General features: G+C 33.6%; 1 protein-coding gene across 1 annotated transcript; it reads left to right on the plus strand.

Moving 5' to 3' along the window:
• Nucleotides 1-4,902: 4,902 nt before the first annotated feature.
• Nucleotides 4,903-7,443, plus strand: LOC109810415 (transcription factor bHLH30). Its single transcript, XM_020373877.3, has 2 exons — nucleotides 4,903-5,630; nucleotides 6,520-7,443. The coding sequence occupies exons 1-2, from the start codon at nucleotides 5,355-5,357 to the stop codon at nucleotides 6,991-6,993; spliced, it is 750 nt and encodes a 249-aa protein (XP_020229466.1). The 5' UTR covers nucleotides 4,903-5,354; the 3' UTR covers nucleotides 6,994-7,443.
• The last annotated feature ends 5,854 nt before the right edge of the window (nucleotides 7,444-13,297 follow it).

Consider the following 13,297-nt stretch of genomic DNA (forward strand, 5'->3'; position numbering starts at 1 on the left):
CTCTTATTGGTTGTTGGGACCATAGTGCATAACAAAATATTAAAAGTTTAAAAATACTTATTTTATTATGAAAACCTAGTTATAAAATAATCAAATAAAACAAATTTCAACAACAATAATAAACTTCAAAATCTAAAGTGAAAGATTTCCACTTCAATGTTAGAGAATAAAGATCATGGAACCTAATTCAAAAACAAAAATTTCACTGTATAGAATAATGAATACACCAACATAATTTCTCTAACTAGACAAAATTGACAATCTAAACTCAATCCAATAAATAGAGTTAAGTTAGATCTTTAAAAAAAACTTGTCTAAATAGAATTGAACTATTTTGACCTAACTAATACAGTTTGACAAGTACCCAAATTAGACTAACCCACAGGCATTTAGATTGCCCAATAAAGAAATAAAATTTAATTAATAATTAATACCAATAGTAATAATCATTATGTAATGTGATGTTTGTTGTAATATTGATCGGACATAGTCCCACAAAATAAATAATAATTTTAGATTAGGTGAAAATGTCAAAATGACACACACACACAGATACGCACGCACGCAGGCACGCACGCACGCACGCACACACGCACGCACACACGCACACACACACACCACACACGCACGCACGCACGCATGCACGCACGCACAGACACACAGACACACAGACACACAGACACACACAGACACACAGACACACAGACACACAGACACACAGACACACACACACATACACACACGCACACACACACACACACGCGCGCACACACACATAAAATGATTTTATATAAAAATGATAAAAGAAAAGATAAATTTTAATAAATTAGAATAATATATATATATATATATATATATATCAATAAAATCAAGAATGAAATTTAACTTACTTTTTTTTTTCTTCTATATTTAAAAAAAAAATGAAAAGAAAAGAAGAACAATCCAACTTAAAACTTATATATGAACATATTACATTTTAATTTATAATTTATAATAATAATTATTAATTAATAATTCATTTATTATTAAATAAACTCGATTGACTTGTCGAGTTATATATGTTGAATTAAAATAACTTGGTTTTATTTAGACCATTTTTATTAAAATTTATTCTAATCTTATTAAAAAGTTAGTCGAATTGATCATTACATCATACTTAATTTGACAATTATAATTCAAAGAGTCTCTGATGGTAAAAATGTAAATTTGTATTATTAATTTAAGAGATTTTAGGTTTGAATTGAAACGAAGGAGATTGTCTTCTTCTTCTATTGTGTTGATCCACTTGAATTCCTTTTATTAAAAGCATATCAAAATTAAATTCTTAGAATCATTTAATCTTTATAAAAATGATAGTATCTTGTTATTTTGTGTTACGTTGTTCGAAGTGATATTTGCCAAGGAATTTTATAAGAAGAGATTCATGAATCACTATCCCACTTTTAAGATTGACATGGAATAGGAATTAGGAAGAAGAATGGCACTCAAAATCATAGTATTTCATTACTCAATGCTTAGCCAGTTAGCTCCTTATTCTAAGTTTTTCTTATTGGGCCCCCTGTGAAAGAGACCAAGCTCAATGGGTAGCTCCTAAGCTTAGATTGTGGGCCTATGGATCTGTGTCTCGCGATTTTTTTTTTGGGTTGATAGAGGTTTCAAAATTACATTCGGGCTCGCAAATAGGCAGTGGCCTAATACCCACCTTTTAAGTCTCAACTCTCAAGTGCCTATCCTGTGAAACAAATGTCATCACACACATTTTATTTTCCTTTATTTATTTTTATTGTAATTTCATGACACTTGTTTTATTTATCATTTTTCTCTCTTGGTATAGATCGACATACCTTCCACAAAACATTATTCTTCTCGATTTGAACTATTCATCAACACTTCCACTATAGTTGCAAGTGGCTTGAAAATCAGTTACATGTTCTTTTGTCTTTTCAAACAAAACTTTAGTGCATCTCTTCTTGGCTTCTTGCAGATGAATCCTATCTCTAGACATTTATTCTTCAAGTAGTTATTGTTTTGATGAATTTGAACCCTCATGTGATTCAGAGTATTATATTTGTTGAGTCAATAATTCTGATATCTCAACTTTATATTATGTTTCAATACATGCATAACCTATAATAGAATAGGCACAATGTGATTGATTACTTTATTCACTCTTAATATATTTCTTGCTAATCGATAGTGAGAGCTCTAAATCATCTTTAGTTAATCTATCCATATTTCGACCCATAACTACAACATGAAATTATTCTTATTTTGTTTGCAAACTTGAAAAACCTTAGCTTTCTGGTGTAAACAACACTTGGTTATTGTATAATCGTATTTGATTAGTATATAAGTATTTGTCTTCAATACCTTGTTTGTGAGTTATATGTGGAAGAAAGGTCGATATTGTACAACTTTGATATGAACAATTTCCTTGATCTGGCAACAACGTATTAATTGATGTTCTACAGTGTACTTACACGAGACATTGATTAAGGTAGTGATCACCACTACAAACATGTTTTCTTTGGCCATTCCACAAATTTGTATATTTGAGACATTATACTTGTTGATCAGTTTGCTGTGTGGAAATCTGAAACGTATACAAAATGTTGGGGCAACTTTAATGAATTCATATAAAACAAATATCACTCCCATATAAATTTATAAAAGTGGCGTGTTTAAATAAATGAGCAGTTATGATATCTTCTTATTTTAACCTATATACATGAACACGTCTATCATCTAATTATAATTTAATTTGGCCATCATTAAGGTCAAATTTGAACAAAATCACCTTTGACTATTTACAAGTTTTAGAAAAGCAAATAAACAAAATGTTACTAAGGTAAGATTAATTATTATCATGGCACGCAGTAGCAAAATTACATGTACTAAACGAGATAGATAATTGCCTTTTGGAAATCCAAGCCTCGTACTAAACGTGGAGAATGAACCAATTTGTTACCAACCTTGAAATTCATGTTTGCATAGTGGAAATTTGAGGACCACCACAGGAAGGATTAGATTCGTTAGAATAAGTGTAAGAAAGGAAATCTTGATCCCATTAAGATAAAGTGTGTGAATCTAAGTGGTCGTGTTCAAATAAAGCTGTGTTTGTGTCACCATCAATGACGTGGATAATGGATTACAATTCTATTGTCAAAGGAAAGTGATTAGCATAAAGGGGTAATTAGCCTATTAAAAAAGTGATTAGCTGGCTCTTTACCCTAAAGGGTGCCATCAAAACTTGGCTTTTGCCTAACTTAAAGCTTGCAATTACTCATTAAAAATATGAAACAACACATTCTCCCATAAATCACTATGCATGACTCCAAAATAAAATTCAAGCATAGTGTGCGTTACGCAAATTGCGGCAATTAAGATAACCAATTTAGAGATCACAAGAAATCCCAATTACTGCGAAACCACTTTCTATATTGCAGATGAACCAATTACCTTTGAGTTAATGGCAAACAATTTAATCATATTATATTCCTCAACGACTTGGAACTCATACATAAGATTCTTTTCAAAATGTGCTAAAATATGCACTTGTCATATTCAGCAGCACTCATGTATTTTTCTGAATCACCACTCGTGATGCTATGTGACTGTGTGTGTGTGGACAAATATTGTTCAGTTCCAAAAAGGCTCATTTGGGTTATTTTAGCTACGACAAAATTTCCCATAGTGAATTTTCATCACTCAGCACTCGATCGAGAAGAAGTTTGAATTTGAAGATTTTTTACACTCTTTTGATTTGAATTTCTTTTGTATATATATTACTATTTTCATTAACTATTTTGTGAATGGCCTCTTCCATTATCGTTGCCTATTTGAAGAAATAGATGGTGCCGTATAAAAATGAAATTGAATATTTTGCAACTTTAAAGAAAGTCAATTATTAGCATTAACTAACATAAAATATTGTAGGTCGCTTAAATAATCTTCTACCTAGTATTCTGATGTTCTAGTTTTACAAGTATCTCTAACCTTGAAAATCATAATTTAAATCCTTAAAATGATATGATAATGAAACTCTTAATCCTTTAAAAATAGCAGAGCCAATAATGTTTTGGAATGACCACAACGTTCTTTTATCACGCATAATAACATCATAAATCTAAAATAAAGATAAAAAATCAATCTTAATCATATTATTGTTTGTCCCATTCCCCCTTTGAAAAGAAATTATTATCACTACAACTAGTTTTCTCATAGACAGCAAAATCCCCCCTTTAAAAATATATTTTCCGAAGGCATATACAAATGATGTATAAAAATTAATTAAAAAAAAAGCATAAACAATTACTTTTCAAAGTTTGACTTATAACATAATAATTTTATATATTGTTTTGATTTTGATGGAAAACTAAATAAAATTAACACTAAGCATATTGAGATAAACTTCACGATATTCACAGCAGAAGAAAAAAACTAAATAAAATTTTATAAAAAAATTAAATTAATTCACATATAAATTAATTTGTAAAAACTCTTTCATATCAAATTTTTTAAAATATATTTATTGATTTATATATAAGTTAATTTTTTTTAAAAATATTTTAAAAATCCTTATGAAGAACTAAATAGACATCTCTATGTATGTGTATTTTTTTTTTTTCGAAAAACAATTATGAAAGTTGAATATGAATTAGAAAAGCTATATTAGAATAGAACCTTTTTTTTTTTTTTTAAATAACAAGAACTGAATTATAATATATACCTATTTTTATAATCATATTATTCATACAATACTTTTTCACACTACTTTTTGCAGTCTTATTTGTTTTCTTTATCACATCATTCATATTACTTTATGTTTTTTTAATACTTTTTCTTTTATGCAGAATGTTGTACAAAAATTCACATATCTATCTATCTATCATATGCATTTGTATTTAAAAAGAAAAGGGACAAGAAGTTTTGTTTTTGACAGTAAAGGGACAAGAAGTTCTGGTCTTAAAAGTGTGTAGTTGTTGTAGTCCCCCACCACAAGAGGTAATCCGTAACAGCACAGGTACTTTCTGGAATGGATCTCACCAAAGCCTCAACCATCATCATCACCCAACACTGACTACACACATCTGACACAACACAACACACTCTTCCATCTTTCATTCCAAATACACTCCAACCCCAACATGACAAACACCAAACCTTTCCCATTTCATCATTGAGTTTTTGTCTCTAACTCAAACACTTATGGAAATTACACAACACGGTGCAGCCAAAGCCAAAGTTTCATCACCCTCCAAGTTTTTCTTCTTCTTGTCTTCAAAAGAATCAAAACTAAACCACTCTTCTTCTTCTTCTTCTTCCTTGTTTGTGTCTATTATTCCCTCTTTGTCATGGAAATGGAAGCCTTTGCCCCTCAGAGGATAAGTGACGGTTTTCAAGTAAGTTGTGGTGTAATTGGAAGTGGGTATGCTTCATCTTCGTCTCTAGTGTTGGATAAGGAGAAGGGAGAGCTTGTTGAGGCCCCTGTCAAATTGGAACGCAAGGGTGTGTCCCCTGAGAGAAGCATTGAAGCCTTGAGGAACCATAGTGAGGCAGAAAGGAGAAGGAGAGCAAGAATTAATGCACATCTTGATACACTTCGCACTGTCATTCCAGGTGCTAAGAAGGTTCGTTACTTCAATATAATGCTTCCTCCATTATCATTTTATTTTTATTATTTAGATAACTCGCAGATATCTAGTCCAGTACGCTAGATATCTAGTTGTGCAAGCTAGATGTCTAGTCTTTGGCATGAAAATGGTGTGTTAAAATATCAGATCAACTATTGATATAAGAGAATAATGTACATAAGTGAGTGACAATCCTTTTGATAATTAGCTTTTCGGATTAAGTTAGCCTTAAAGCCAGCAAATTCTAAGAATTTGCAACCTCTATCAATGGTTGGTTTTGATCAGACTAACAGGTTCTGTCTCATGTGGCAGTTGCTTGATTAACTTAAAATACAGGTTTTTGATTGTCTCTTGTCTGAGTTCATTCATTTATTGTTGTACATTAAAGGATATTAAAGGGAAATCTGGGTGCCAGCTTATTATTGAATGTTTTCTTTTTTCATATTTTATCTTCCTTGTAAAATGTATGTTTAAATATTTAGGTTAACTTGGGATTGTTACCGACCTTATTAAGTCATTTGGTTGAAGGGTCATGAAACAAAATGGTAGCCTAAAGGCTAAATAACTTGTTTACTTTACCTCTCTTGTGCTGGACCTTGCAATGAAAGAAAAGCTTTGGCTATTGACACATGCATCACTGAAGCTTTTAATTGGAACTGATCTTCTTAACCAATTAAGTTCAAAGATAAAATTCTTAATCAATGCATATGAAGGTTTTGTAAGACTTTATGGATGCTCAAATCATTAGCTTGGAGATCAGGAGTTAATTGACCCTATTTTATGATCCATTTATGAGTAAAGCCATTTGGCTAGGTTTGGAGTCTTGTAGAATTATTCATTCATGGCTTCTAAATATGAGTTTTCTTTGTATACTTTTTCATCTCAGTTGGACAAAGCAACCTTGCTGGGTGAGGTTATTAGACATTTGAAAGAGCTGAAAACGAATGCAGCACAAGCTAGTGAAGGCCTAATGATACCAAAGGACAGTGATGAAATAAGAGTTGAAGAACAAGAGGGTGGGTTGTATGGTTTTCCTTACTCAATTAAGGCATCACTATGTTGTGAATACAAACCCGGGTTATTGAGTGATATAAGACAAGCACTTGATGCACTTCATCTTATGATAACAAGGGCGGAAATTGCAACCTTGGGGGGAAGGATGAAGAATGTGTTTGTGATAATTAGCTGCAAAGAACAAAGTGTTGAAGATGCTGAATACCGTCAGTTTCTGGCAGGGTCTGTTCATCAAGCTCTAAGATCTGTGTTAGATAGATTTTCTGTTTCACAAGACATGTTGGAAAGCAGGAAGAGAAGGAGGATTTCTATATTCAGTTCTTCATCTATAGGAGATTTCTTGTGAGAATTTTTCTATATAAGAATGTAATTTAAATCTCCATATGCATAGCATAGCATATATCTGAATATGATGAGGGAGTAATAGTGACACATTAGCAAATAGCAATTTCACATGCTATGGAAAGTAGAGTGAAATGTTGTGCTTCCACTCTTCTTATCTAGATTTGTACTTTCTTAAGATGAATCATGTGAATCTGGATTCTACATGTATTTGGAGCATTCACATTTCACTGATAACTTTACTCTTTTGACCATAGACAGAAATGGAGTTCTCGTTCCTATCACCTTGTACCTTGTTTAGTCAAAAGTTTCTTCAGTCAAGAATTCTCTTCCCGTGAACAAAAACTTGGACTTCTGGGGTAAGTAGTTTATGACAGATTTAAAACAATCACAGCCTTTGTAAGATTCTGTTTTGAATTTTGTTAATAAATAAATTGATCTATCTTATGCATTACTCCTCTCTCTCTCTTTTTTATTGCACAAACTTGATATATAAATAACATTGCTCTATGGTTAATCATTTATTGTGATTATATTATCATACTCTTTTATGGAATATCCAAAATTTCATACAGCTATATGCAATAGAAATTTAGCATGCAGCATAGAGGTTTCTCAAGAGCATTCAGTTAACTTATTGTATGTTTTGCCCCTTTAGACAATCCATTTGAGTTGTGAGCAATACAAAAAAAATGTATAAATTCAAATTTTGTACTATTTTATTTCTTTTCTCGTCCTCTTTCTCTCCCATTTTCCTCATAAGGCCCTGTGGACTTTCTCAAGATTCACCTACCGTGGCTTCTTCCTTTTCCAAATAAATAAATAAAACACTGCAACATCTTTAAAGCTGAGCAGGAAAAAATGACTTATATAAGGACTCAACAATGTTAGCATGCAGCAACTGATTACTGAATAATGCAGAAAGTGGAGAATTAGCTGAGCTTAATGTTATGATTGTTTTCATTAAGCAAATTTAATTTATTGTAATTTGGTAATTTTGAAAATTGCGACATTTGTCAACATGATAAATTAGTAAAAGTTTATTCCATATATAGTTATTATTAAATTAAATTAGTGGTTATTTACAAGTTAAAAGGGTATAAATCTAGAAACTGTAGGAAAAGTTGTAAATAAAATCTTAAAAAAGATAATATCCTGTTTATGCATATTTTCAGTAGAGACTTTATTTAAAGAAATCAATTTTATGTGTTGGGTAAAAGAAAATATACACGGCTTAAAATAATAAATTGATAAATTTTTTGTTTCACATTTTTTAAGGAACATATCACATATTAAAATCGTAACAAATATTCCGATAATTATGTGTAAACTATCAGTTTATTTTGATTTTTTCCTTCTTTTTAAAAGGAAAAAAATTAAGCCACACAATTTTTTTCTTATTTAATAAAACTTTCAAAAAAGTTAATTTTATATTATTTATTTATACCGGTTATTCTTTTTTTGGTTCAAAATCAAAAAGTATTATTTGTCTAACATGAAAATAATTTCTTCCAATGATTTGATTTTCTCCAACTAGTTTTCTATATTATTAAGAGTTAAAATTTAAATCCTGAACTCTTAATTAAATGATATAAATGTCTTAGCATTTGTGTCAACTAAATTTGTTGTTATTCCTTTTTTTAATGTGTAAGAGGTTTAGCAATCCATGAAAAATAAGCACACAAGAAATTTTATTGCAAACTCGACTTGATTACAAATTGAAAGAGAGCCTCCTTATATAGACTCGGAGGGAATCTCATGAGGCTTACAAACCACAAACATTTTACTCATGGGCCAATCCTGATTGGCTCTCTAAAAGCTAAATACAGTAAAGGACCCCCGTGGGGTGTGACTCACACAACTAGACAAACTATTATGACTCAGATGATAAGAACTAGTACAAACAAGGGACCTACACGGTCATAACTTATACAGGCTGTCATACTTATTTTACACTGAGGGCAGATAGTACGAAAAAGTAGATTCCCATTACTATCCTTTTTTGATAATGGGCTCATGACTAGGAGAGAGATTCGGATCTGATGCATCTGAGTCGGAACAACTGTCTATCATTAATTCAGCATAATAATCATCATTGTCTTTATCTCCTAGATCATTAGCTGTCTGAAACTGTTCATCTGGCACGTAATATTCAGTTCTGCTCATGAAAGCATTGATACCCTGATGACTTGGTTGGCTAGGAATGAAACGACCGTGTGATGAACTGGCTTCTCCTTGGTTTTCTTGTTGGATTTTTGCTTCCTTGAGATGGTTGATCAATTGTGCTTTGTAACTTTGATCTGGGGGATATGTTTCAAAGGTTCCCCAAAAATAAGCTTCATTCTTTGACCATAGTTGTCCTGTAGATTTCTGGAAATAAGGACGCCTGATGATAGCTATGGAGGTTAAAGACTCACATTGTTCTCTGGTTTTTCCCATTTGATGTTTTTGGAAATCGAGAACCTTTTTTAACTCACTTCTCCACCATGGGAGAGGCGAAAACCATTCTAATAAGGTCCAGAATAAAAATTCTGCTTTATCTGGATTTATCAGAATATTGTAAGCTGATTGTACCTTCAAAGCAATTGCAATTGGACTTTGGACAGTTTTGCACCATATAGCCCAGAGAGTTGGCTCACATAAATCCCAACCAATTTCACAGAATAATTCAAATATTCCGGGATGTTCTTCTGTAGGATCAAACATGGTTGGAGGGACTACTTTAAACCTTAGAGTCTCATGAAGATAATAAAAATAATGAGATCTGACGAATTGAATAATTTCTTCAGGACTGTTAGGTTTAAAACCAGGGGGATATAGCTTTCTAATTTTTGTTGTATCAGGTAGAGGTTTTGCCATGAAGATCAGTGGAAAGCTATAGGAGGATGAGATAATTAAGACTGGCTTTTGTGGTCTTGAAAGAAAATCAGGAATGAGGTTATGTTTTCCTTTGATGTGTTTAACAATAAAATCATACCTGGAAAACCAATCCTTTAATCTTAAGATTTGAGGTTCTGGTGGTAACTTATTTTTGAAATCCAGGATTTTTGGAAATGAAGAATTATCCATCTGGACTTCAAAGTGATATCCTCGCAGATGGAAATCAAACTTCTTGATTCCATTCTTCACAGCCAGTGCCTCTTTATAGGTGGTGTGGTAATGCTTTTCTGCTTCTTTGAATTGTCCACTAGCATGCCCACAATAGAACCTCTTTCCGTCTATAGCACCCCATTAATGATCACTTGCATCTGTCTGGAGGATTCTTTTCCCTTCTCCTGGGATTTTTAATGCAGGAGGATTCTGTGCAATCTTCTTTATCTCTTGGACAGCCTTGGTTTGTTCTGGTCCCCATGGAGGGGGATTTTTCTTTAGCAGTTTTGAGAGAGGGCTTATGTATCTGGCAACTTTCGGAATGAAATCTCTGATGTAGTTTATAATTCCAAGGAATTGTTGAATTTGCTTAACAAATAGATTTTCTTCAGGGAAGTTGAGCAACTCTTCAGCAATATGAGGTTGAGGCTGATAACTTCCTTGAGAGAACTTCATTCCCAGGAAGTCAATTTCCTATTGTGCTAACTGTATCTTCTTTTCTGAAAACATGATGCCATACAAGTTTGCTCTTTCCAGGAACTGGCTTAAGAGCCTCTTGTGACTTTCCATATCTGTGGAGAATAAGAGAATATCATCTATATAGATGATAGCATTGTCTAGGAGTGGCTCGAGTATCTTTGTTATTGCTTTCTGGAATAGAGATGGTGCTACCTTTAAGCCGAAAGGTAGAACAGTCCATTGATACTGTGCATTGGGAATGCAGAAAGCTGTCTTGTGCCTTTCACTGGGATCAACTCCTAACTGCCAGAATCCAGATTTGAGATCAAATTTAGAGAAGATTTTTGATTCTTTTAGCAAGATAGGAAGAGTGGATGTCTTGGGTAGTGGAAACTTGTCATCTTTCACGAAATGGTTGAGAGGCTTGTAGTCAACGACTAATCTTTTCTTTCCTCTGAGTCTTTCTGATCTTTTTTCTACGTAGAAGGCTTGGCACGCCCAATTTGATGTCGTCTGTTCTATGAGACCTTGTCCGAGAAGTTCTTGACATTCTTGTTTGGCTAATTTAAGATCAGATGGGGACATGCCTGGATGAGAAGCTTTTGTGGGATTTACATCCTCATTCAGCTTGAATGGCAATTGTACAAAGAAATCAGGATTTTTCCAGAGTGGTTTTGGATGGGTGAAATCTTTATGATTATCTGAACACAAAGATTTCAGTTGTATCTTGATTTCTTCCAATTCTGGTGTGACTTCAGAAAGAGAATATAACTTACTGGTTGGCACGAAGGGCTTGAATTCTCCTTTGAATCTGAGTCCAGTTGGGTGGATGAGTAGTCTGTGTGCTTGGGTGAAAACATCCATCCCAATTAAGATATCTTTGTTAGGTAATTTAGTTCCAACAACTTTGGACCAAATTATGCATTCTCTGAAAAGGCGGATGCCTACTGGTGCTCGCGAAATGACTTCTGATTTGAAGATCTTTCCGTCAGCTGCTATGAAGAAGGTATCTTCCTTTTTCCAGAAATGTGGTGGCAAGATTTCTGGGTTCATCATAGTCTTAGAGGCACCTGTATCAAGAAAGCCTATAGCCTTAATAGGTTTCTCATACTTGGATGGTAGGATTTCAATTTCCACATTAGGGTGTGGAGGAACGACAGTTTTCATACTATCGCATTGATCAACAGCGAAGATTGGGACTGTATCTTCCTCTTGGCTAGAGTCATCTGCATCACTACTAGAGGTGTCTGAGAAAGAATCTTGTAGAGCAAATACAGTATCTTCATCTGCAGAACTTTGTTCGGAGTAAAGGGATTCTACTTCATCCCTGTCATTCAGCTGTAAGGATGTAATCATCTTTATGGCCTTTTGAGCTTTATTTGGACATGTCTTAGCAAAATGTCCTCTTTTGCCACAGATGTAACATCTTTGTCCTGGATTTTTCCCACGAATTTCTCTTTTCTTAAAAAACCTATAAGGTTTTTTATACTTCTTTTTCTTGAAATGAGATGGGAACTTCTTGCCTTTGAATTTTTTCTTTGGACAGTAGCATCGATCCTTGTCTTTGCATTTGATTTCCAAGAAAGGTTTTCTGCAAGCTTTGGCATACTTTCCTTTATCTTTCAGCATATTGGAGAAGTATTCATGTTGTCGGCAAAGCTTGTCTATAGCCTCTTGGGTCATCTGATGGATTCTACCCATTGTCAGGCCTGTGAAATCTTTATTCATAACAGCAGCCATTCTTGCAAGTTCTGGCTGGATCTCTGTGGGAAGTGAGCTTACATAGGTGTTTTTCAAGCTTGGATCATTCAGACCATTAAGAAGATAGAATATTTTAAGCATCCTTAAATAATGCTTATCAAGATCCTTTAGTTTAAGTGAACAACACTTCATCTCAAAGAATTCTTGTATGATTTTTTTGTCTGTGAGAGCTCCATCTCCTATAAATTCTTCGTGGAGTGCACCTAGGACAGCCGCAACATTTCCCAGTTCATGAAATGTGTTTTGACCGACTGGACCTAAATTAGCATACCATTCCTTTAGAATACCAGTCATCCTACATCCAAATTCTTCAATGATTTTGTAGGATTCTGTATCTCCTTTCATGAATCTAGTGTCTAGCCAGGCTCCAAATTCAATTAGCCGAGATCTCCATTGACTTGGGTCAACATCATCAAGAGTGAACCAAGGTCCCCTAGTTGGTTTAGTGGTCCTATTTCTAGGACTTTGTATTGGGATCTCATCAGGGGATTCATATATAGGATCTGGTCCGGTGGATACCATCAAAACAGAGAGATCTGCTAATTGTGCTTCTAAGGAAGCTGTAGTAATGGAATCTTCGTCAGATAAGTTTGTGAGAAGATCATCTTCTGATCCAGTGTTTACAGAGGATTCTGGAGTCGCAAGTTGTTCATTCTCTTTGATCATCATCTGGGAGTAAGGGTCTTGTGAGTCTTGAAAGTAATGACCCTTTCCCGTATCATGCCTTTTGGGTGATGAAACCGGGGTAGAAGATTTGGAATCATCTTCTATTGATTTAGAGATTTTTTGTGAACTGGATTGTGACTTTCTCCATTGCCAATTTGCAGAGGCAGTAGGAATGTTGTAATGTGGTCTTTCAGGTTTAGACCATGAGACTGATGATGTTTTGAACAGAGAATGAGACACAGGTGTAGGGGGGTGCAAAAATGCATAAGGATCTGCAGCAACTGGCTGAGGCTGTAAAGCCTTTTTCTTTTGTTCTATTTGTTCTTCCAATT

Source organism: Cajanus cajan, chromosome 10 (genome assembly GCF_000230855.2).
Source record: "Cajanus cajan strain Asha chromosome 10, NIPB_CcT2T_4, whole genome shotgun sequence".
In the NCBI taxonomy this organism is placed as follows: domain Eukaryota; kingdom Viridiplantae; phylum Streptophyta; class Magnoliopsida; order Fabales; family Fabaceae; genus Cajanus; species Cajanus cajan.